Source organism: Martes martes (assembly GCF_963455335.1).
Source record: "Martes martes genome assembly, chromosome: 3".
Taxonomy (NCBI): Eukaryota; Metazoa; Chordata; class Mammalia; order Carnivora; family Mustelidae; genus Martes; species Martes martes.
Window position 1 is genome coordinate 170,157,762 of NC_137890.1, and position 26,295 is coordinate 170,184,056.

A 26,295-nucleotide genomic window follows, 5' to 3' on the forward strand; every position below is an offset into this window, starting at 1 on the left:
CACTGTGATTTACCACAACGAGATGCACTATGTCAGCCAGGAAATAACATGCTTACCATTTTACCACCAAAAATCACCATTAGCCCCTCTCAGGAAGACAGTCCCACCAATGTAAAGGTAGAAAGGAATCTGGCTCAGACTGATGTCTGTGACTGGAGCCATGATGGATCAGCAACTTGAAACTTCTAACCTCTGGCCAGTGACTGTGACTCGGTTATGAGTTAAACTGTATCCTGTTGCTTCATGGTCCCGTGAGCCGTATCTGTCAGGTCACTCCTCAGCCTACCTGACCTGAAAGGCACTCACACTGAGGGCTGGTTCATCATCTAGAAGCATCTGGCTTGTCTGCAGAGGAAATAGTTCCCAGTAGCGAGGGGAGTGGGTTACGAGGAGCTTGAGCATCTCCCTATTGTGAAGAGCTATAAAACTGGATCTTCCCTGTCTGAGTTTTGTTTGTTTATAGGGAAAGAGGGGTGGCCCTAGTCTCACCCCCATCATACCTACATGATGAGGGAGCAGGAGGCTGGCTGAGGACAAAGCAAAAGCTGGCACCCTGCATCCCCTCTCCACCCGCTCCCCCCGGTAATATGTGTAGCATTCCTCAGGCACCCCTGACTGCCATAAACGAGAAACAAATAGTTAACTTGCAGAGATCACAATCCTGCAAGACAGGAATCTCCCAACTATCTTGATATTAGCGGCGTGCTGAAAGACAACATTAATCAAGCTGGGAGACCTCCTGTATCCCAGCACCTTGTAGGCCTCCTTTAGCATATGAAAACTCCATTCAAACCTCCCTTTCCCTCACCTTCCCCCAACCGCAGGGTACATAACCTGCCATCCCTCACAACCCGGGGCAGCAGCTCTTCCTGCCCACGGGTCCTGTCCCCGTGCTTTAATAAACCACCATTTTGCACCAAAGGTGTCTCAAGAATTCTTTCTTGGTCATCGGCTCCGGACCTCAGCCCACCGAACCTCACCTAGGTTCTAGAACTTCATCATACATACATGCTACAACGAAAACTCGACAAAGGCAAGGACAGGGGTGCCTGGGTGACTCAGTCAGTTCAGCTCCTGCCTTCAGCCCAGGTCAGGATCCCAGGTCAGGATCCCAGCATGCAGCCCCATGCATGCTCTTTCTGTCTTAATTAAATAAATAAAATCTTAAAAAGAAAAAGGCAGAGACAGTTAACCGTACTGGAAACACTGACCGAATACTGTGAACTGGTTAAGAGTCTTGTTTATGCAAGCTGGTTCAGTTCGGGACTCTTACTTCAAGGTGAGGGCGTTGGGGGGCGGGGTGAGTAGATGCCTCACTAACATTCTTTTTTGCACCAGGAATCTGTGAGGCTGCATGCTGAGAATCTCACAGGCCCCCATCAGTATGAGCCAGCAGCTGCTTTGAGGCAGGAAGAGAATGAAGTTACCAGGCAGATGGGGTGGGGGAGGGGTGGGAAGATGGGTGAGCAGCAAGCACATCCCAGAAGACAAGGCAGTCAGTGCTAAGAGGGGATGACAGAGTGGGAGTGTGGAAGGATCAGGGCCCAGGAGATGCCTTTTCCCCCCCTGGGGAGCAAAGGGAGCAGTGTTGCAGGGCGTAGGACAGCTTTTGATTCAGCCAAAGGAACATCAGTGTAGCATGGCGTGGATGCCCTGTGAAGAGATGGCTCAAACCAGAACCAGAATGAAAATCTAGAAACAAGGAGGCTCTTTTGCTGTACCTCCGGACCTTTTGGGGTTAGCAGTCTTTCAAACCCTGACCGTGGTGAGAAACTGGGCAAAGAGCACATGCCTTTTCATTTTAACAGATCTCTCAAAGAGACCTCAACATCTCTCTCTCTCTCTCTCTCTTTTTTTTTTTTTTTAAGATTTTTAATTTATTTATCTGACAGACAGTGATCACAAGTAGGCAGAGAGGCAGGCAGAGAGAGAGAGAGGAGGAAGCAGTCTCCCCGCTGAGCAGAGAGCCCGATGCGGGGCTCGATCCCAGGACTCTGGGATCATGACCTGAGGCGAAGGCAGAGGCCTTAACCCACTGAGCCACCCAGGCACCCCCTCAACGTCTCTCTTAATCACAGACTCTCTGGACGGTGAAGAAGAGCCTTTCTGACTGCTCAGACTGCAACTTCCTTGCAGCCCGGGAAGGGCTCCTTATCATCCTCAGCGGGTGACCCTGGCTTAAAGCCAGCCCAGTCGCCTTTTCACTGGAGGACTGCAGAGTCCCTCAGTCCCCTCAGCTGCCACACAAAAGTTGCAGTGGATGGAGGCCCACAGGGACCCACCCTGGCAGAGCTCTGTGAATCCACAGGTCCAAACCAGATCACCAATCACATTAAATTACACCTTTGATAAAAAGATTCTTTAAAAGTAACAAAGTACTCTTTGCTCTCAAGAAAGAAAGGAATTTTCCAGAATAAGAAAGTCCTAGAACTGAGTCACTATTCCTCATCCTACTAAAAAAATATATATATATACTTTGTCATTGAAATCAAAGCACTCTCTAGCAAATGGGAAGCAGAATGTGGAAGAGGTGTCTTCCTTTCTTTAATGAGTATAGATTGGAATCTGTCATCAACAAAACAGAAGGGCAAGTTTTCTTCCTTTTTCTTTCTTTCTTTTTTTTTTAGAGAGAGAAAAAAGTGCAGGAGGGTGGGGAGTGGGTTGGGGCAGAGGGAGAGGGAGAGATCTCAAGCAGGCTCTGTGCTCACAACCCTGAAATCATGACCTTAGCTGAAAACAAAAGTCAGACACTTAACTGAGTGAGGCCCGGGGGAGGGGGGGGCAGGGCAAGTTTTCTTAAAGGAGGTCAGAGAAGAGTAAGGTGATCGGAGATCAGAGAGGAAGTGATGTCTGATTCCACTTTTTTTCTTTTAGTATTTCCTTTTTTTTTTTTAATAAACATATAATGTATTATTAGCCCCACGGGTACAGGTCTGTGAATCGCCAGGTTTACACACTTCACAGTGCTCACCATAGCACATACCCTCCCCAATGTCCATCACCCCACCACCCTCTCCCGACACCCCTCCCCCCATGATTCCACTTTTAACAAGACCCATTTCTAACTTGCTTTGTGAATAATGAGCTGGGGGGGGGCCAACATAAGGATGGCCTTTGTTTGCTTTTACATCATTTTAATACCTTGTAGGTGAAAATACAGTACTCTGAGAGCAGACGGAAATAGCGTGTTCCCTGAATTGTTAAGACCACAGCACCACACACATTCCCTAGATCTGCCAAATTCTTAGGCCAAGTCTCAGTAGGCCAGTCCAGGCGTAAGCTCTCTCTGGTCGGGGGACAGAGGGAAGCTGCACGAACAATGCGGAGGAGAATCTGAATAATAACCCCGGGCTACTGGACGTGAAACTGCGGATGAGAAATTCCACGTCCCTCCCCCCATCCTCCGAATGCTTGCTTCCCTGCTTGAGGAATGAACTAGATGATAGGATCTCACACACCTACACCAGCGTTCTTGCAGCAAGCACACACCCTCGGATTCGTCAGTTTCTGCAGCGGGGCTGAAATGGATTAGATCTCAAATGGGGTAAAGGTTGCATCTTCCCTTCATTCCTGGGCGGGGAAAGGGAGATGCGGTGGAGGTGGGCTCGAGCTTATTTTTAAAATCATGTATTATCTTGGTTCTGTGGATAACTACAACGGCATCCCACCCCCCAGGCCTCCCCCCCCAACTCAGATCTCAGCGTCCCTTCCAGAAGGTGAAAGGATCGGAGGCCAGATTTCTTCCCCCTCAGCTAAGCCTGCCCCTTTCCTTCCCAGCCAGAGACACACAGCAACTGGAGCCGGAGCCTGCAGCCTCTCCTTCCCCAGGTGCCCTGGAGAATTCTATCTTAATTAATCATGAGAGCTAAAGCACCGAGGATTTTGGAAATGGAGCACGCGCCCGCCTTTTGTCTGCTTCCCTTCCTCCGGTCCCCACAATGGCACCGAAATTTAAAAACAAAAACAAAAACCCAACGAACAAGGGATCTCACCTACACATGCCGCGGACAAAGTCTGGCAGAGGACCCAGACCGAGTCAGGCAGCCGCCACCGGGGAGCAGCAGTCGGCTGGGAGGATGGGGACCTGCCCCGGCGGGGCTGGACGGAGCGGCGGGGCGGAGCGGCGGGGCGGGGCGGCGCGGCGCGGGGGGGCGGGGCGGAGCGGCGGAGCGGCGGGGCGGGGCCCGGGCGGTCACGTGGGAAGGGTCCATAAACGGTCGCCCTTCCTAGACTGACGGGAGAGTTACCTTAGCGCTGTCCGGATTCAGGTTCCGGGACGACATGGCCGTTTGGAGCGAGTTGAAGAGCTGCTTCGCGCCGGGCCTGCTGCAGCACCAACTGGCCATCGTCACCGGAGGGGCCACGGGTATCGGAAAGGCCATCACCACGGAGCTGCTGCACCTGGGTACGGGAGCGGGCCCTCTGGGTCAGGCTACTTAAGATCAAGAGGTCGGCAGAGGCACACACTGGCGTAAGGGGGTTTCGGGAGCCAGGAGGTACTCGGCAGGGCTGGGAGACGTGGACTGGCCAAGCCGAGAGGCTGTACCTGTAGGCGACGTTGAAACCGCGGGGGGAAAGGGAAGGGTCTCTCTAAGAAATGCTGCAGAAGCCTTGAAGGATGAAACCACCATTTGTGAACTAAAGGGAAGAGTTAGAATCAGAGATAACGTGCTCGAGGTAGGGAACAAGGAGACCGGTGGAAACGCGCTGTGAAATTCTTTATAGATGTGTTTAAAATGAACCCGTCCTGTGGATTACCGAATGAGGAAACGCGGGAAGCCTTTTCATATTTTTCTCTTTATCGCTGGTTTATTTAATGCTAACGTCATTGCCATTTCTGTTTCTGTTTTTATTAACTTACTTTTCTCCTCATTATGGGTTGTACTTACCTGCTTCTTTGCATTACTGCTGAACATTTTAATTTTACCTAATTGGATGCTGGTTATTTTTATATTCATTTAAATATTCTTGAGCTTTGGGGCGCCTGGGTGGCTCAGTGGTTAAGCTGCTGCCTTTGGCTCAGGTCATGATCTCCGGGTCCTGGGATCAAGTTCCCTATGGAGCTCTCTGCTCAGCAGGGAGTCGGCTTCCCTCCCTCTCTCTGTCTGCCTCTCTGCCTACTTGTGATCTCTGTCTGTCAAATAAATAAATAAAATCTTTTTTTAAAAAATAAATAAAAAATAAATATTCTTGAGCTTTGTTCTGTGTTAACTGCATCCCAGAAGTTGTTATTTCTGTTGTTAGGTTCTTTGGAAACAGTTTGATACTTTAAGGGAGACTTGTTATATGTTAAGTATTGGCCTGAATAGCCTTTAATCTAGTTAATCTAGGGTAATTTTGCTTCACCACTCAGGCCATATCCTTCTGAGTATCTTACCCACGAGGTTTTGCCTGTTTGAAACGCTATTTCCAGTGCCTTCTTGGCCTCCCTTGACTCCCAACTTCATCTTGTCCTGAAATCTGAATGGTTCCTCTTCCTCCTCCTTGGGCTGCACCTGGGAAACTCTCCAGGCAGGAAACTGGAATGATCATAGGGCTCACATTGTTTGTTTCCACTCTCTGAGATCACTGTGCCATGCTACCCCGTGTCCTGTGCCTGAAAGCCATTCTGCATTATACTTTGACCAGTTTTTTTCTTCCATTGGTCTGGAGGGTAAACTCCATGATTGATGTTCGATCTCAACCAGAGGCAGAAGTCCTGATTCACCATTTTTTAAAAAGATTTTATGTATTTATTTGACAAACAGAGATCACAAGTAGGCAGAGAGGCAGGCAGATAGAGAGAGGGGGAAGCAGGCTCCCTGCCAAGCAGAGAGCCCCATGCGGGACTCGATCCCACGACCCTGGGATCATGACCTGAGCCAAAGGCAGAGGCTTTAACCTACTGAGCCACCCAGGCACCCCCTGATTCACCATTTTTTAATGGGTACACATGAAAGAACTTCTGAACTTTGTTTTTCTTATTTAGACAACCAGTGAAAGCATATTTACCAATGAAAGCATATTTACTATTTCTTGACTGTTTTCTTTTCAGGGTGTAATGTGGTCATTGCATCTCGTAACTTTGATAGATTAAAATCTGTTGCGACAGAACTGAAGGCCAGCCTGCCCCCCAACAACCAGGCTCAGGTCACTCCCATAAAATGCAACATCCGCAATGAAGAGGAGGTAATGCAAATATGTCTATATCCTTTATTCATTCATTTTATTTACAGTAGTGGTTCCTAAAACTAGTGCTTCAGATGTTCCTGTGGTAGAGGTCTTAGATGAGGTTAACTAGAAGCAGAGGCTGTAAAAGAGATTCTTTTGCTAACGATATACTGAGTATTACCTCCTGGAGGAGGAGAGGAAAGAAACAGTCCTTAAGGAAGCTAAGCAAGGATGTGGTCTCAGCGAGATTACTTTTTGTGCCTTTTGCCCTTTAAGTCATTTCTTTATTTTTTTTTAAGGTCTTATTTTTAAGTGATCAGTCATTTCTGTACCCAACGTGGAACTCAAACTCACAATCCCAAGATCAAGAGTCACATGCTATACCAACTGAGCGAGACAGGTGCCCCTTTTAAGTAATTTCTTAATGTTAATTTTAACTGGATTTCGGCTACTGGTACTGATACCATTTACGGTGACAGACTGCAAGTCCTTCTCCCAGAGGAAGCTATCAGTCCAACTAGCAAATGAAGTTGTTAACCAGTTTACTTTTAACATTTTTCTTTAGGTGAAGAATTTGGTCAAATCCACCTTAGATGTTTATGGTAAGATCAATTTTTTGGTAAACAATGGAGGAGGCCAGTCCATGTCTCCTACAAAATACATCAGTGCAAAGGGATGGCATGAGACCCTGATTGAGACCAACCTGACGGGCACCTTCTACATTTGCAAAGCAGGTGAGTATGATCAATAACTCAAAAAGGCAAGGTGTCTTTATTTAAAGATCATAGAGAATCTTTTTTTTTTTCTTTAAAGATTTTATTTATTTATTAGAGAGAGAGAGAGAGTGCGTACATAAGCAGGGGGAGTGGATGGAGAAGCAGGCTACCTCTGAGCAGGGAGCCCGATACCAGACTCAATCCTGGGACCCTGAGATCATGAGCTAAGCCGAAGGCAGAGGGTTAACCCACTGAGCCACCTAGGTGCCCCTAGATCATAGAGAATCTTCCAAGAGAATTGTTGGGGGCTCAGAAACTCAATGTCTGCAGTACTGACTGCCCTGATTTGTTTACATACGACACAGAAATGTAAATTGCTGCTTTTCTGGATAGTAATTTGGCAATATTTGTAAAATATGGGTATGGTTTGATCTTATAATTTTATTTCTAGGAATTTATCATGAGAAAATTATTAAAAATCTGTACAAAGTTATAGCTACAAAGTTGTTCCTGAGATTTTAAAAAAAAAACAAAAATTCTCACACTTAGTTTTAAAGAAATGAATCTGTTTAATCTCTTGTAACTTGTCAAATCTTCAGGGAGAATGCCCGAGTCCACATCCTTTCTGACTAACAACTAATTAGCATGCATGTAGATCTTTGGATTGAAAGTTATATTTCATAGGTGAGGATATTCAACCCCTGACATTGAGTAATTCAAGAGTATTGTTAAAAACGATCGAAGACATTTTTGTGATGAAAACCACAGAACAGGTAGAATTCCAACCCAAAGGGTCTTCACCCTAATATGGGTTAGGCTTTATATTCTTAATATCTCCAAGTCAAAATCTTGCAGACATTTCCAGCTTTCAACTTTATCTAACTAGTAGTATAAAGCTTTACATTTGTGTGGTTGGCTGTTTAATGGGAACCTCTGATTTATACCCCATTGGTCAGAAGCACATGTAACAAGCTGGACGTGTGATTGGCATCTGAGACTACCTCACATTTCTTAAAGAAATATTCCCATGACAGCTCTGGTAGTGTCAGGGGGAAAACACAAAGATGATTTCAGAGTTCTTTTTTTTTAAGACTTTATTTATTTATTTATTTGACAGAGAAAGATACAGAGAGAGAGGGAACACAAGCAGGGGGAATGGGATAGGGAGAAGCACACTTCCCACTGAGTGGGGAGCCTGATGTGGGGCTGGATCCCAGGACCCTGGGATCATGACCTGAGCCAAAGTCAGACACTTAATGACGAGCCACCCAGGTGCTCCTGATTTCAGAGTTCTAACATAGAGTACTATTTAAGCAAAAGCAGAAAGTCTATGTGGGGTAATTGAAATAAATTTATATCTTTTTATTTTTTCATAGTTTTGTTTGTTTGTTTGTTTGTTTTTTAGATATTTGATATGGCACATAGTTCTTTATTTTCATTTCCAAACTTTTTGGGCTATTCATGACCTCTTTCTTTCTTTCTTTCTTTTTTTTTTAAAGATTTGATTTTTTTGACAGAGAGCAAGAGAGCACAATCAGGGGGAGCACAAGCAGAGGGAGATTTTTTTTTTAAAGATTTTATTATCTTTTATTTTTATTTTATTTATATTTTTATATTTTGTTTTATATATTTATATAGATATATAAAATATATTTATATTTACATTTATTTTATTATATTTATTATTATTATTTTATTATCTTTTATTTTTATTTTGTTTATATTTATTATTTTTTTTAAGGTTTTATTTTTTTGACAGAGAGCAAGAGAGCACAAGCAGGGGGAGCAGAAGCAGAGGGAGAAGCAGGCTCCCCGCTGAGCAGGGAGCCTGATGGGGAGCTTGTTCCTGGGACCCTGGGATCATAACCTGAGCTGAAGGGAGATGCTTAACCGACTGAGCCACCCAGGCGCCTCCCTTTTATTCTTTCAGATGAGTTTTATATTCAGGTTTTTTCCCCAAAACTCCTGCTGGGGAATTTGACTGGAATTGTGTTCAACCTGTCAATAATTGGACAATATGTTGAAATATTATCTCTGCACCATGGCGCATCTTTCTATTAATGGATTCTTATTTTATATTTTTTGGCAATTTTATATTTTTTTGGCATAGGTCTGTGGTTTTTGTCATGTAAATCTTTTTTAAGTAAGCTCCATGCTGGGCATGGAGCCCAACACAGGGCTTGAACTCATGACCCTGAGATCAACACCTGAACCAAAATCAAAAGTCAGATGCTTAACTGACTGGGCCACCCAGGAGCCCCTCTCATATTTTTTACTAAGGTTCTACCTAGATATTTTGGATGACTCCTAAGGATTTTTCTTTTTTAAGATCTTTAAAAATATTTTATTTATTTATTTGAGAGCGACAGAAAGAGCACGAGCAGAGGGAGGGACAGAAGGAAAGGGAGAAGCAGACTCCCCGATGAGCGGGGTGCCTGATGCAGGGTTTGACCGCAGGATCCTGGGATTGTGACCTGAGCTGAAAGCAGATGCTTAACTGACTGAGCCACCTGGGCATTCCGACACCTGCTGTTTTGAATGTGCTTTTTTCCCAATTATTTTCAGCTGGATTATTGTGGGTTTATGGAAGAACTGCTTTTTCAAGTTCATCTTATAGCTTTATCTAGTAATTTGTAGTTTAACAGTTTTTGAGGTTAGTCTTTCAGGTCTTTTAGCTACACAATCATGTTGTCTAAAAATAAATAATGTATTTCATTGAGTGAAAGATACAGTCAAAGTATCTTTGGTGAAATGCACCATCATTTTATATACTACTAAGAAAGTTCAAACAGCGTTATTTGTATCCTAAGAAGTCACCAACTGTAAAACATATCCCAGTTTCAATAATTTCAAAATAATATGAAAGAATTGTTTTAGAGTCCAAAAATCACTATATTTTATGTCTTCTTTTCTGGGGGCTTTACCTCCTTTTTCTGTCATCTAGTATGAATTGGTAAGAACTCCACTGGAAAGCTTTAAGTAATGATGGGAAACCATTCTTATTTTTGTCTAAGCTCTTAATAGGAATGGATCTTTCCTTGTTCTCTGGCCTTTAAATTCTAAAAATTAGATTTCTATTGAAGTGAGTCTTGAGGGTACACATCTGACATTGTCTTGATTTGTATGAATAGAGTCGATGGCTAAATATCAAATGGGACTTCAAAAAAGGATAAAATACTTAAAGAATGAGGGACTCCTGGTGGCTTCGTCAGTTGAGGGTCTGACTCTTGATTTCAGCTCAGGTCATGATCTCTCATGAGATCGAGTCCTGTGTAGGGTTTTGCACTGGTTGTAGAACCTGCTTAAGATTCTCTCTTCTTCTCCCTCCACCTTACCCCCCCCAACCCCACTCCCACTCTCTCCCCCTAAAAGAAACACCAAAATTGAAAATAATATACTGAAAGAATTAGCAAAAGAAGGATAAGACTTGTATCTAAAAACGATAAAACATTGCTGACAGAAATGAATGATCAAAATAAATGGAAAAACATTCAGTATTTATGAATTGGAAGACTTGATATGGTTAAGATGGTAGTTCTTCCTGAATTGGTATGTAGGTTCAATGCAGTCCCTATTATTTTTGCAGAAAATGACAAGCAGATCCTAAAATACATGTGGAAGTGCAAAGGACTCAGAGTAGCCAAAACAGTTTTGCAAACCAGGAAAGTTGGGGGACTTATACTTCTTGATTTCAAGATAATGTGGTACTGGCATAAGGACAGATGAATAGATATTTTGGACAAATTTGAAAGTCTAGAAATAAACCCTTATAGTTGTGATCAATCCCTTATATTTATGATTTTTGCCAAGGGGGCCAAGGCAATTCTATGGGGAAATGATCGTCTTTTCAGCAGATGGTCCTGGACAGTTGGATATCCACATGAAAGAAGACCCTTCCCTCATACCATAAGCAGAAGTTAACCAAAAGTACAAAATGGACCATAGACCTAAATGCAAATAGTAAAATTGTGTAACTTTTGGAAACAAATAAAGGACAGAATCTTTATGACCTTGACTTAGGCAGAGTCCTGAGATACACCATCTAGAATACCATGTATAAAGTAAAAAAATTGGTAAACTTGACTTAATCAAACTTAAATATGTTGGCACTTCAAAAGACAACATTAAGAAAATGAAAAGATAAGCCAGACTGAGGAAAATCACATCTCTGATAAAGGACTTGTATCCAGAACATAAAAAGAGCTCTTATAATTCAGTATTAAGAAAACAAACCAATTAAAAAATGAGCAAAATATTTGAATAGATATTTTACCAAAGAAAATAAATGAATGGCTAATAAGTACATCAGAAGATTGTCAGCACCATTAGTCATTCGGGACATCAGATCAAAACCTCAATGAAATATCACTTCATACCCACTAAAATGGTATAATAAAAAAAAATTGGGCAATAATAGCACGGAGAAACTGGAACCCTCATGCATATCTGGTGGAAATGTGAAATAGTGGAGACACCGGAAAATAGTTTGGCAGTTACTTAAAAAGTTAAACATACAGTTACCATATGACCCAGCAGTTCCATTCCTAAGCATCTACCCAAGAGAAATAAAAACACACGTCCACCCAACAGTTTGTATTCTTCATCACCCACCAGTGGAAACAATTCAAATGTTCATCCTCTGGTGAATAGACAAGTGAAATATGGCCTATTGACTGGAATACTATTCGGCAATAAAAATTAACTATTGATACACGTTACCCTGTGGATGAACCTTACAGATACTATTCTAAGTAAAAGAAGCCAGACACAAAAGACCACATACGGTGTGATTTCATTTATGTGAAATGTCCAGAGAAGACAAATTTATATAAATGGAAAGTAGTTGAGGGTTTGCGTGGGGATGGCTTGGGCTGCAGATGGGCACAAAGCAATGTTTTGGGGGGTGATGGAATGTTCTAAAACTGGATTGTGATACTGGTTGCATGACTATATATTTATTAAAAATCATTAAATTGTACACATAAAGTGGATGAGTTTCATGATGTATAAATTACATTCAGTCAGGCTTTTTAAAAAAAAGGAATTGTAAATTAAAAAAAAATTTGAGATTTTATTTATTTATTTGGCAGGGAAAGAGATCACAAGTGGGCAGAGAGTCAGGCAGAGAGAGAGGGGGTAGTAAGTTCCCTGCTGAGCAGAGAGCCTGATGCAGGGCTGAGCCAAAGGAAGAGGCTTAACCCACTGAACCACCCAGGTACCCTGAAATTAAAAATTTTTAAATAGCAAGCAAGATGGTGGGACAGTGAGTGAGAAGAGAAGTCAGGACGCTATTTCATATGATTGTCATTGGCTGTTTCCTGCAGTTTACAACTCCTGGATGAAAGAGCATGGAGGATCTATTGTCAATATTATTGCCCTTACTAGAAACGGATTTCCAGGATTTGTGTAAGCATACTTAATATATATATACATTTTTTTTTCCTATGTCTTTGGGTTTTGTCCTCTGAATGGGGGGAGTGGGGTGGAGAAAATTTCTTAAGTCACAATCCTGAATCGTGCAATGAGTTTCAGTCTCAATACTTAACATTGCCCTTTATTTGGACTTCAAAAATGTACTTGCAAAACATTCCTACGCATATTAGACTTGCCAGATTTACCAAGAAAATAGAAACAGAAGGCCCCATTAAATTTTATATTATGTCTATCCCAAATATTGCATGGGGCATATTTATGCTAAAATATTTTGTTGTTTATCTGAAATTCAGATTTAACTGGATGTCCTCTATTTTATCCAGTAACCCTAATCCAGATGTCACTACACTGGTCATCAATGTCTGAAGAGATTTTCTTTTTTGTTAACATGTGGAAATGTAACAAATTTAGATTAATTTAGATTTGAATACTGTAAATATGTATCTTCAATTTTAGACAGAACTGCTAAATTGTTATTCCATAATGGAGTTTGACATGTTTGACTCTTACTCTGATTTTGGTAAATTTTTATGTTGGAAATAGATTAAAAAAAAAAAAAAAAGGTCAATCGGTGAACTAACTTAGCCTCCTGGCTCAGTAGAGTCTCAATAATCTAAAAGGGCATCCACATAGAACAAAGAGAAAAACAGTGTGCCAGGAAGTTACTTGAAAACCACACGTTTAGTAGTCAAAAAATCTGGTTTACAAAAAATTCATTTTGTATTTCTTTTGTATCTATTTCATTTTGATTTCTTTGGTATCGTTTATAAGTTCTGATTCCTTCCCTTTTTTTAATTAAAAATTTTTAAAGATTTTCCAACATAGAATATTTCTTTTTATGAAATAGACCTATCCTAGTGTTATAAAAACAAAGCATGCTAGTTTTTACATATGTATAAAACTGCATAAGGTACAATTTTGAGTGCTCTGTACCTTCTCATTCCAGAGATAGCCTGTTAACCAAGTAAGACAGTGACCTGACTTCCTTTATTAGTAATATGTAATCTATAATGTGCAGGGTGATATTTTGGCACTGCATGAATATCCTGTTTGCCTTTGTGACTTTTGTAACCGTTGTTGATTCTTACCTGAATCACTTACATTACATTAGGATTCGGAAGATGTTGATTTTTCTGATTTCATAATTGCTTCTGTATTTATTAGCTGATATTCTTCTGTAAAATGACTTTTCTTCAACAGCCATTCCTTCTTTCTCTCTGCATTTTTTATTATTATTATTATTAAATTTTTTGGTAGACCACTATTAGGGACTTACAGATTTCTTTTCAAATTCCTTTATTCAAATGCACGTACTATCTCAAACTTAGTAGAAATTTGTATTGTTTCTACATTTTGCATTACAAATAATTCTGCAGCGAATAACACTGTACATACTTGTTTCATGTTTGTGGAGTTGTACCTTCAGGGTACATCTTAGAAGTTGGATTGCTGGGTGAAGGTGAAGAGTAAATGCATACTTTCAGGTATTTCAAGCCAACAAAGTATGAGAGTACATGTTCCCCAGAGCCTGACCCAAAATGTGTGTTGTTAGCTTCTGGACAGCTCTCATGGTCAAGAAATGGTATTCTCTGTGGAGCATCTTTTGAGTTGTTGAAAGGCTATCTGATGGGGTGCCTGGGTGGCGCAGGGGGTTAAGCCTCTGCCTTCGGCTTGGGTCATGATCTCAGGGTCCTGGGATCAAGCCCCATGTCGGGCTTTCTGCTCAGCTGGGAGCCTGCTTCCCCCCCAACCCGCCTGCCTTTCTGCCTATTTATTACCTCTGTCTGTCAAATAAATAAATAAAATCTTAAAAAAAAAAAAAAAGGCTATCTGGATATCTTGTGTATATGTTTGAGTCATATTGCTGTCTTGGCACATTTTCTTAATACTGTCTAAGGCTAGTCTATTTTCTGTTACATCTTTGCAGAGGAGTTTAGTCTGAGCTGCTGAGCTTTTTTTTAATTTTATTTTTTAATTTTTTTAATTTTTTAAAATTTTATTTATTTATTTGATAGAGATTACAAGTAGTCAGAGAGGCAGGCAGAGAGAGGAGGAAGCAGGCTCCCCGTTGAGCAGAGAGCCTGATGTGGGGCTCGATCCCAGGACCCTGAGACCATGCATGACCAGAGCCAAAGGCAGAGGCTTTAACCCACTGAGCCACCCAGGCACACCTTAATTTTAATTAATAAATAATTATGAGGGCAAAAGCTAGGTCAAAAAAGCAACTCATGTCTCCCATGGATAGTTTGTAACTCAAATGCCCATCAGTGGGTGAATGACTAAACACACTGTGGTATATCTGTATAACAGACTACTAGTTGGAAATAAGAGGTAATGAACTATTAACTCATGCAACAACGTGGATAAATCTCAAAATAATTATTCCTTTTTTAAAAGTTATGTTGTCTTAATCACCATACAGTACATCATTAGTTTTTGATATAGTGTTCCATGTTTTCATAGAACATTTACTGTTTTTGTATAACACCCAGTGCTCATTGTAGTATGTGCCCTCCTTAATGCCCATCACTAGGTTAACCCATCCCCCTGCTCCCCTCCCCTCTAAAACCCTCAGTTTGTTCCCTGGAGTCCATAGTCTCTCATGGTTTGCCTACCCCTCTGGATAATCCCCCTTTCATTTTTTTCCTTCCTTCTCCTGATATCGTCCATGCTATTCCTTATGTTCCACAAATAAGTGAAACCATATGGTAATTGTCTTCCTCTGTTTGACTTATTTTACTTAGCATAATCTCCTCCAGTTCCATCCATGTCAATGCAAATGGTGGGTATTCATCTTTTCTGATGGCTGAGTAATATTCCATTGTATTTATGTATAAATAATCTTCTTTATCCATTCGTCTGTTGAAGGTCATCTTGGTTCCTTCTACAGTTTGGGTATTGTGACCATTGCTTCTGTGAACATTGGGGTCATGTGGCCCTTCTTTTCACTACATCTATATCTTTGGGGATAAATACCCAGTAGGGCAATTGCTGGGTCATAGGATGCCTCTGTTTTTAACTTTTTGAGGAACCTCCACACTGTTTTCCAAAGTGGCTGCACCAACTTGCATTCCCTTTCTCCAAAACCTCTCCAACATTTTTTATTTCTTGCCGTGTCAATTTTTGCCATTCTGACTGGTATAAGGTATATTTCAATGTGGTTTTGATTTGAATTTCCCTGATGGCTAATGATGTTGAGCATTTTTTTCATGTGTCTGCTAGCCATTCATTTGTCTTTGGAGAAGTGTCTGCTCATGTCTTCTGCCCATTTTTTTACTTGATTATTTGTTTTTTTGGGTGTTGAGTTTGAGAAGTTCTTTATAGATCTTGGATACCAGCCCTTTATCTGTAGTGTTATCTGAATATCTTCTCCCATTCCGTGGGTTGCCTCTTTGTTTTGTTGACTGTCTCCTTTGCTGTGCAGAAACTTTTGATCTTGATGAAGTCCCAAAAGTTCATTTTTGCTTTTGTTTCTCTTGCTTTTGGAGACCGGTCTTGAAAGAAGTAGCTGTGGCTGAGGTCGAAGAGGTTACTGCTTATGTTCTTCTCTAGGATTTTGATAGATTTCTGCCTTACATTGAGGTCTTTCACCCATATAGAGTTTATCTTTGTGTATGCTGTAAGAGAATGGTCAAGTTTCATTCTTTTGTATATAGCTGTCCAATTTTCTCAGCACCATTTATTGAGGAGACTGTCTTTTTTCCGTTGGATATTTTCTCCTTCTTTATTGAAGATTATTTGACCATAGAGTTGCGGGTCCATATCTGGGCTCTCTGTTCTGTTCCATTGATCTATGTGTCTGTTTTTGTGTCCATACCATGCTGTCTGGGTGATCACAGCTTTGTAATATAGCTTGAAATCAGGCAACATGATGCCCCAGCATTTTTTTTTTCTTTTTCAACATTTCCTTGGTGGTTCAGGGTCTTTTCTGGTTCCATACAAATTTTAGGATTGTTTGTTCCAGGACTTGGAAAAATGTCATGGGTGTTTTGACCAAGATGGCGTTGAAAGTATAGATTGCTCTGGGCAGCATAGACATTTTAACAATGTTTATTCTTCCGGTCCATGAGTATGGAATGTTTTTCCATCTTTTTGTGTCTTCAATTCCTTTCATGAGTGTTCCGTAGTTCCTCGAGTACAGATACTTCACCTCTTTGGTTAGGTTTATTCCAAGGTTATCTTATGGTTTTTGGTGCTATTTATTGTAAATGGAATCAATCCCCTAATTCTCTTTCTTCTGTCTCATTGTTGGTGTGTAGAAATGCAACAGATTTCTGTGCATTGATTTTGTATTCTGCCACATTACTGAATTGCTGTATGAGTTCTAGTAATTTGGGAGTGGAGTCTTTGGGTTTTCCACATAAAGTATCATGTCATCTGCAAAGAGAGGGAATTTGATTTCTTCTTTGTCGATTTGAATACCTTTCATTTCTTTTGTTTTCTAAGTGCTGGGTTTTTTTTTTTAAAGATTTGATTTAATTTGACAGACAGAGATCACAGGTAGGCAGAGAGGCAGGCAGAGAGAGAGGAAGGGAAGCAGGCTCGCTGCTGAGCAGAGAGCCTGATGTGGGACTCGATCCCAGGACCCTGGGATCATGACCTGAGCTGAAAGCAAAGGCTTTAACCCACTGAGCCACCCAGGCACCCTCTAATTGCTGTTGCTAGGACTTCTGGTACTATGTTTAACAACAGTGGCGAGAGTGGGCATCCTCGCCACGTTCCTGATCTTAAGGAGAAGGCTCTCAGCTTTTCTCCATCAAGAATGATTTTCGGGGGCGCCTGGGTGGCTCAGTGGGTTAAAGCCTCTGCCTTCAGCTCACGTCATGATCCCAGAGTCCTGGGATCGAGCCCCGCATCGGGCTCTCTGCTCCGTGGAGAGCCTGCTTTCTCCTCTCTCTCTGCCTGCCTCTCTGCCTACTTGTGATCTCTGTCTGTCAAATAAATAAATAAGATCTTTAAAAAAAAAAAAAAAGAATGATTTTCGCTGTGGGCTTTTCATAGATGGTTTTTATGAAATTGAGGAATCTTCTGTCTCTACACTCTGAAGAGTCTTACTCAGGAAAGGATGCTGTATTTTGTCAAATACTTTTTCTACATCAATTGAGAGGACTATATGGTTCTTATCTCTTCTCTTATTAATGTGTTCTATCACACTGATTTGCGAACATTGAACCACCTTGCATCCCAGGAATAAATCCCACCTGGTATGATGGATAATCCTTTAAATGTACTGTTGGATCCTAATGGGTAGGATCTTATTGAGAATTTTGGCATCTATATTCATCAGGAATATTGTTCTGTAATTCTCCTTTTAATAGGGTCTTTGCCTGGTTTGGGGATCAAGGTAATGCTGGCCTGACAGAATGAGTCTGGAAGTTTTCCTTCTGTTTGTATTTTTTGAAAGAGCTTCAGGAGAATAGGTATTATTTCTTCTTTGAATGTTTGGTAGAATCCTCCAGGGACTCCATCAGGCCCTGGACTCTTGTTTTTTAGGAGGTTTTTGATCACTGCTTCAATATCATTACTGGTTATTGGGTCTATTCAGGTTGTCAGTTTCTCCCTATTATAGTCTTGGTAGTTTATAGGTTTCCAGGAAGACATCCATTTCTTCCAGGTTCCTTAATTTATTGGCGTATAGTCATTGATAATAATTTCTAATAATTGTTTCTGTTTCCTTGGTGTTAGTTGTGATCTCTCTCCTTTCAGTCATGGTTTTATTAATTTGGGTCCTTTCTCTTTTCTTTTGGATAAGTCTGGCCAGTGGTTTATCAGTCTTATTAATTCTTTCAAGGAACCAGCTTCTAGGTTCGTTGATCTGCTCTACTCTGTTTCTGGTTTCTAATTCATTGATGTTTGCTCTAATCTTAATTATTTCTCTTCTCGTGCATGGCTTAGACTTTATTTGTTGTTCTTTTTCCAGTTCCTTAAGGTGTAAAGTTAATTTGTGTATATGGGACTTTTCTATTTTTTTGAGTGAGGCTTGGATGGCTATGTATCCCCCCCCTTAGGATCACCTTTGCGGTATCCCATAGGTTTTGTACCAATGTGTTTTCATTCTCATTGGTTTCCACGAATTGTTTATATTCTTCTTTGATTTCCTGGTTGATCTAAACATTCTTAAGCAGGATGATCTTTAGCTTCCAAGTGTTTAAATTTCTTCCAAACTTTTTCTTATGATTGAGTTCCAGTTTCAAAGCATTATGGTCTGAGAAAATGCAGGGAATAATCTCAATCTTTGGTATTGGTTGATACCTGATTTGTGTCCCAGTATGTGGTTTATTCTGGAGGAAGTTCCATGTGTGTTTGAGAGGAATAAGTATTCTGATATTTTAAGGTGAAGTGTCCTGTAGTATATCTATGAGGTCCATCTGGTCCAGTGTGACATTCAAAGCTCTTGTTTCTTTGTTGATTTTCTGCTTAGATGATCTGTTGCCGAGAGTGGAGTGTTGAGGTCTCTTATGTAGTGGCTGCTCCCTGTTGGGGGCATAAATATTTACAATTGTTAGATCCTCTTATTGGACAGACCCTTTAAGAATGATAGAGTGTCCCTCTGTATCTCTAACTACAGTCTTTAGCTTAAAATCTAATTTTTCTGGTAGGAGAATTGCTACCCCAGTTTTCTTTTGAGGTCTGTTGGTATGAAAAATGGTTCTCTATCCTTTCACCTTCAGTCTGGATGTATCTTTAGGTTCAAAATGAGTCTCTTGTAGACAGCATAGGTATGGGTCATGTCTTTTTATCCAGTCTGCAACCTGTGCCATTTCATGGGAACGTACAGGCCATTCATGTTAAGAGTGATTATTGAAAGATACGATTTTATTGTTATGTTGCCTGTGAAGCTTTTTCTCTAGATTGCCTCTGTAAATTCCTGTTCTATATCACTGTTGGGGTTTTTCTTCTTTTATAGAACCCCCCTTAATATTTCTTATAGGGCTGGCTTTGTGGTCATATATTCTTTCAGTTTCTGACATTCTTGGAAGCTCTTTGTCTCTCCATCCATTCTGAATGACAGCCTTGCTGGATAAAGTATCTTTGCATGCATGTTATTCTCATTTAGTACCCTGAATATGTCTTGCCTTTTTGGCTTGCCAGGTCTCTGTGGACAGGTCTGACGTTATTCTGGTGTTCCTCTCTCTGTACATAAGAAATCTTTTCCCCCCTTGCCACTTTCAAGATTGTTTCCTTGGATCTAGGATTTGCAAATTGTACTATTGTATGCTAGGGCGTTGGTCTGTTCTCATTGATCTTGGGTCCTCTCTGCCTCTTGGACTTGAATGCTTATTTCCTTCCCCAGATTAGGGAAGTTCTCAAATGCGATTTGCTCAAATATACCTTCTAGATCTCTCTCACTCTCGCTCTCGCTCTCCACCCCCTCAGGGATCCCAATAATTCTGCTATTGGAATGTTTCATTGAGTCACTAATCTCTCTCAGTTTGATTCCTTGGGCTTTAAGTTGTTTTTCCCATTCTGCCTCAGTTTCCTTCTTTTCTATCATCTTATCCTCTAGTTCACTAATTCATTCTTCTCGTTTACCCTGGCAGTCAGACTATCCAGTTTAGACTGCATTTTATTCATAGCATTTTTAAGTTTGGCCTGATTAAATTTCATTTTTGCCCTTAGAGATTCGATATTGTTGTTAATATTTTTCTCAAGTCTAGATTTCGCCTTGTAATTGTTACTCTGAAGTCTATTTCTGACATCTTGGTTATATCCATATCTATTAGTTCTGTGGCAGAGGCCATATTCTCTGATTCATTCCTTTGTTGGGGGTTCCTTCTCTTAGTCATTCTGTTGAGGGGTGGTTGAGGGAATGTACAGAGTACAAATTATTGACCACAACCCAAGCAAGATGCACCTGCTTTATAGGGAACTTAGGGTTTTCTGCCTCTTGTTCTTCCAGCCTGTCTTCTGGGGGAGGGGCCTGCCACACTGTTACTGAGGCAACCCTGTTTGGGCAGAGTTGCCCTGCCCCCTGTGGGGGGAGGGAGATGGGCTCAGTGAAAGCTGGTTGGGGGAGGGGGGAGACTTTGGTTCTCTGGTGGCTTTACGCATCTCTTCTGAGAGTCAGAACAGAAGTGACCATATCTAAACCTTTGTCCCAGAACAATGAGATTGCAGTCTGCTCTCCACTGAGCTCTCCAGGCCACTCTGTCTCGGTTTCTGTCTGTGCTGCTAAAAACTGCAGCGTCCTGCATTGCAGGCTGCACAGCAGCACTCCCAGCCCTCGCTCCCAGGGCCGGACTCTGCCCCTTTGTGCTTCCAAAACCACAAGCTGCGCCCCAGTTCACACATGTACCCCGTAGCTCCAGGTTTCAGTCTGGTAGGCTGCCCTAAAGCCCTTTCCCCGTGGCTACCAGTGTGTGAGTCTGTGCCTGGTCCCCAGTGTGGGAGGCTCTTGCCTTCCTGGTACAAGATTATGGAGGTTTCCTCCCCCATCCATTTATCTTCTGATATCTGCCTGCAGAATCACGGCTTCCCACTTCATACCTCGAGACCATCCACTGCAGATATGCTGTTTGTAGAGATCCAGATATATCTTCTTACATCTGAGGCTGATTTCTTGGGTGTTCAGAATGATCTGGTAGATAGCCAGCTCAATTCAGGGGACCGGTTGAAATAGGGTCCCCTACTCTGCCATCTTTTCTCCTCCCTCAAAAGAATTATTCTGAGTGAAAGAGGCCTGATGAAAAAGAGCATATACTGTATGGTATTATATGTTTAAGTTGTAGAAGCATTGAAAAAATTGGTTGGTGCTATATTCACGGAGAGTCATTCATCCTTCTGCTTCCTATTTATAAATTAGAGGAAGACAGTGAGGCATTGTGACAACCTTCAAGACAGTTTATCACTCACAATCTGTTCCAGTACAGATTGTAAGAGAGTTTAAATCATATCTGATACAGAAACGAGGCCTTCATACTTCAGAAAATTGGTCATTGAAAGAACAGCTGTGAGACCTGTCATGGAAACGGTAACATATAATCTCAGTCAACTCATAGTTCAAATAAATGTCTGTCCCTCCGGGGTTTTCCTTTAGAAGAAGAGTGACTAGGGCAGCACTTAATGGGACATAGTCATCACTCCGAAGCTGAATTGTCCAGTATCTGTTCTATTCCAATGGGAACCACTTTCTCTTCCTGGAAAGGGAATCTTCACAAACCCCCATGGCCCATTCAGGCATCTCATCTACCTGGACCTCCCAGGAATGCCCACCAGAATCAAGTCTTTCAGAACGCAGGACTGGATAAACTATAAGTCTCTCTGGATTTGAATGAACTCTTTGCTTTTTTCCTCACAGTTGTCAAAGTTTTTTCTGGTTATTGGTCTTTGTTGTTCTTTTTTATCCTCAGAGACAAGCAGATTAGGATGTGCTGTTTTGGGATCCAGAGTAACTTCTTTCAGTCCTTGTATCACTTTTAGGAGATCTGAATACCATGGAGGAAGACTGCATCCTTCTCTCCTTAACTGGAAAGGATGGAGAGCATGGGCCTCAGGCTCCCCTGTTGCAGATGCCCTTGACATCCATCAGCAGTTTCACTTCTGACATCACACTCTTTTCTGTCACCTTCTCTGGTAGATCATTGAGTATGAAAATTTAATCTCAACATGTTGTTATGTTTGCGTTAAGTTTCTGAGTGTCCTTCTCTTCATCTGCGAAGCTTGAGAAAACCGTGTAGGGGAGGAAAAAGAATTTTCCCTCTACCCTCCTGAGTTCTTAGTAGAGACCCCTGCAATTAAAGACAACTTAACAAGACAAAAACAACTTTCTTCATATGTATACATCATGTGTACGTGGGAGATACCCAGGGAGAAATGAGTAGCTTCCAAGAGTGGCTTAGAGCTCAGACTGAACCACTGTCTTAGTAAAGACAGGGGAGGAAAGATGGGAGCCTCGTAGAGGAGAGTAAATGATTTTCAGGAAAGATGCATGGGTCCCTTGGAAAAATAGGTGGGAGGTATGGTAGCTTGTGACAGAGTGTGTCTGGGTGTGATGTCAACTTGTAGTCTTTATACAACTGTGACCACAGGCAGTCTTCCCTGGGTGATGAAACCCCTGGGGACGGGACTTATGGTATTTGAGTTCCTTTTGGTGGAACCCAGTCTACATTTAGGCAGATAAGGGGAGTTCAGAGAAAGCTTCTCCCTGCATTTGCTATTTTTCAAGTGCCTACAGCTCAAAATATTATATCAAAGCTGTGTATTTTGGGTGGCATGTCCTGAGCTCCTACTGTCCTATTTTGGAGTGGCATATTCTGCTGCCCTGCATCTGCCTCTTGCTCATGTATAACAAACTGGTTCAGATGCTGAAATTCAGTAACTTCTGTCTCTGGTTTTCCACCTCTGTCTCTCAGTTCTAGTGGCTTTCTCTCTTGGGTGGTTACACCAGCTTCTGAACGTCTGCCACTTGCTTCTTCTTCAGGGGGTCAACATAACTGCTGAGGCTTTTCCTATGATGCGAGGCAGGACCTCATGTGGTGGCCCTGGTGATCAGGGCACTGAGTGCAAGGGGGCAAACACCTCTAGGTCCCCCTCACAGAAAAGGGCCAGGGCTTGATTGCATTTCTATGTAAGCATGTTTATTCCTGCCCCTGCCTCTTACTTCTGGTGTTGTGGAGAAGCCTGGAAATTTCTATTATCCTTCCAGCTGAGTGTTGTCTTTGGGCCGCTCTTAGCATTGGGGACGGTAGGCAGGGCAAGGGAACATGTCCTATAGATAGACCCAGGACTGCTGGATGCAGTAGCAACAGAAGTTGTGGCCATACCTGATGGTGATGGGATCGCTTGGGTAATTCTGACAAAGTGGTTGTCTTCTGCCTGGAGTCCCACTAAGGTTACTGTGGCCAACGCTGGGACAGAGATGGGTTTTCTCCAGAGAGGTTGGGCTCTGTAGGTCCTCTCTAGTGAGAAGTGGATATGCCCCCAGATCTGACATACTTGGTGCCAAGGACCTTATAATTAGAAATTCTAAGCCACAGTGTGTGTACCTTGTGCATAAGACCCCATATCAATGCAGACCTAACTATTTTGAACTTTCTATCTGAAAGTATATTAAAATTTACTTAAATTTGGGTGTGTCTAGAAATTCTATTGATACTATTTTTAGCCCATATATGAATTTCTTATGCCTTGTCATCTAAAATTAATTTAAAAGATAACCACACTTATAACCCCCAAAATAACCAATCTGTTAATTTTTCTACATAATAAAAGATCTTCAAAATATTGCTCTTATGGTCATGGTGTTTTGAGGGATCTTGTGTGGGCTGGTCACACACAATTAACTATCAGATACTTGTGTTTTTGGCTTTAACGTTAAAGGACCCACTTCTTTCCCACTGTTCAGACGAAGACTCCAAAAACCAGACTCAACAAGAACGTATCTGTGGGGATCTGACAGGCCACTGACATACCTGTCACTTGAGTTAACGAGAGAAACATTCAGTGGAAGCTGATTGGAATTGTTATGCTTTGTCTTTTAAAGGCATTCTGGAGCCGCTCAAGCAAGGGTTTACAACCTCACCAAGTCCTTGGCTGTGGAATGGGCTAACAGTGGAGTAAGGATCAACTGTGTTGCCCCTGTAAGTAAACGTTCCATATGAACGCTGTTGACAAGTTGTGCTTTTCTGATTCACTTTGTATTGTCAATGGAGGTATTTGTTCATATGCATGCATACTAGGAATCACAGGCTTTTAAAAATAGGTAAAATTGGAGAGACTTATGCTTCGATTTACGACTAGACTGTCAAGCAGGTGAAAGGAAGCCAATGATTCTCAGTCTTGACAGTATCCTTGAATTATCTAGAAAATGTTTAAAAAGTATTGAAAGGTAAGCTTGATTCCCTACTGTGGAGTCGAGGTGTTGGTGTTTTTAAAAGCCACCTAGGAAATTCAAATGCACAATGAAGATTGAGAACCTCTGCTTTAGAGAACGAATATTTGCCAGATTACGTTGTTATTTCGTGGTGTATCATTAATGCTTCTTTAGGAGAGAGAGAAAAAACTAAGGTCTAATTCAAGTTAAAGATTGATTAGAAGTGAAGAGAAAATGTCTTGGGAACATACTTGAAAACTAGTAAAAGCCAAATCAAAGAATTCCCACACAATTGAAATTTTATTTATTTATATTGGATTCAAATATTTTATCTGTGGTTTTACCATAATGAAAACCCATGAAACCATTGTATTTTCCATGTCTCACATAACCATAGCCCAGGCTTCTGTTACAAATCAGAGAAGCCTGGTGGAAAACAGAATAGACTCCTCTATCCCCCTTCTCCCACTTAAGTGCCTCTCTGATCTGTTCGTTGAATTATGTTTTTAGAGAACACATCTTTTCAGGAAAAATACAGGGCTTAGCTAGCTGGTTATTCAGGGAGAAGAGTTCACAAAATGAACATTCATAGAATCCACTTGTAATCGTGGTTAACTGTACTTCCTTGATGATATTGAGAAAAATTAATATTAGAAATGTTGACTTTTCTATTAAGCCACTTTTTTGGTGTTGGTTGATGACTGCCTGGATGTCTTTGTGATTTTAAAATTTAGTTTTATGTACTTCATTTTGTTCTTTTTTTATTCTTAAACATAGGGAGTCATTTATTCCCCGACTGCTTTTGAAAACTATGATCCATTGGCAAAAAACTTATTTGGAGGGTTCTCTAACACAATCCCAGCTAAGCAAATTGGAGTTCCTGAGGAGGTAATGTACATTTCTAACATTGATTCCAATTGCTTTCTTTTATACTTTGTAATATTGCGACATTTGGTGTCCTTTTTACACAATCTGATAGGTGATAGAGGCTGACAGAGATGAGTGGTCCCATTGCCACCAACCCATTTCCTCTACACTTTCTGGCTCTGCGCCTTACACACTCACAGCTCTCTTTATCCAGAACTGAATGCAGTGTGAATGAAGAACAGCTTGGTTTTATTTCATTGCACTTTTCAGCTATGTTATTTTATCACATGGCCTTTGTTGGTACACAGGACCCTAAGCCAAATCAGGTGAAGTTCCATACTTGGTTTCTGAAAGGCAACCAGATTTCAGTATGTAGAAATCAGTAGCTTTCTTAAAGGCCAGCAATATCAGTCTTAAAATACAATGGAAAAAAGGATATTGTTGCTATAATAATAATAAAAATGGAACTACGTGGTATAAACTTAGCTCTAAACAATAAGAAATTTATTCCTGAAGAACAAAAAAAAGAATAAATAGAAACATGTTATAATCCTCAATGGAGAAAATCAATTTTATTAAAATCATGGTTCCCTTTGTTTGATGACAGAGGGTAGCTACACTTCTGCTGAGCGTAGCATAACATAGAGTTGTGAGATACTATGTTGTATGCTTGAAGCTAATGTAATGTCAAGTGTCAACTGTAGTTTAATAAAAAAAATAATAAATAATAAAAATAAATAATATCAAGTTTCCCTAAACTAATGCATATATTTAATATAGTTTTGGAATTAAACACACTGATTCTAAAGTTTGTCTAGAGAAATATTAATGCAAAAGCAGCTAAAAAATGTTTTGAAAAAGAATAATGGGGGGGATTTGACCTTCCCAATATCAAAACATATTATAAATGTCACACTTATTTAGGATATCTGGTGCTGACACTGGAACAGAATAAATTTAGTGGAACAGAATGTACTCTTCTTTCAGTACCATGTATATATAAGGAGTTTAATAGGATAAAAGTAGCATTTCAAATCTGCAAGGAAAGGATTGACCATTTAGCATAAGTCTTATGGCAATTGGCTGTTTAATTAGAAAGAAACTAGACCTCTTATCTCATATCACATACAAAATAATTTCCAAATATATTGAAGTGCTGGGGCGCCTGGGTGGCTCAGTGGGTTAAAGCCTCTGCCTTCGGCTCAGGTCATGATCCCAGGGTCCTGGGATCGAGCCCCGCATCGGGCTCTCTGCTCCGCAGAGAGCCTGCTTCCTCCTCTCTCTCCGCTAGCCTCTCTGCCTACTTGTGATCTCAGT

The 26,295-nt window shown here is 41.2% G+C and overlaps 1 protein-coding gene across 1 annotated transcript in view; it reads left to right on the forward strand.

The window, feature by feature from the left end:
* Nucleotides 1-4,185: 4,185 nt before the first annotated feature.
* LOC308340498 (peroxisomal trans-2-enoyl-CoA reductase-like) overlaps nt 4,186-26,295 on the forward strand; it is a 40,420-nt gene continuing 18,310 nt past the window's right edge. The window contains 6 exon segments of the mRNA XM_080799706.1: nt 4,186-4,405; nt 6,035-6,168; nt 6,716-6,884; nt 12,191-12,272; nt 23,782-23,878; nt 24,889-24,999. Coding sequence (XP_080655832.1) covers nt 4,282-4,405; nt 6,035-6,168; nt 6,716-6,884; nt 12,191-12,272; nt 23,782-23,878; nt 24,889-24,999 — 717 coding nt within the window. The 5' untranslated portion in view covers nt 4,186-4,281.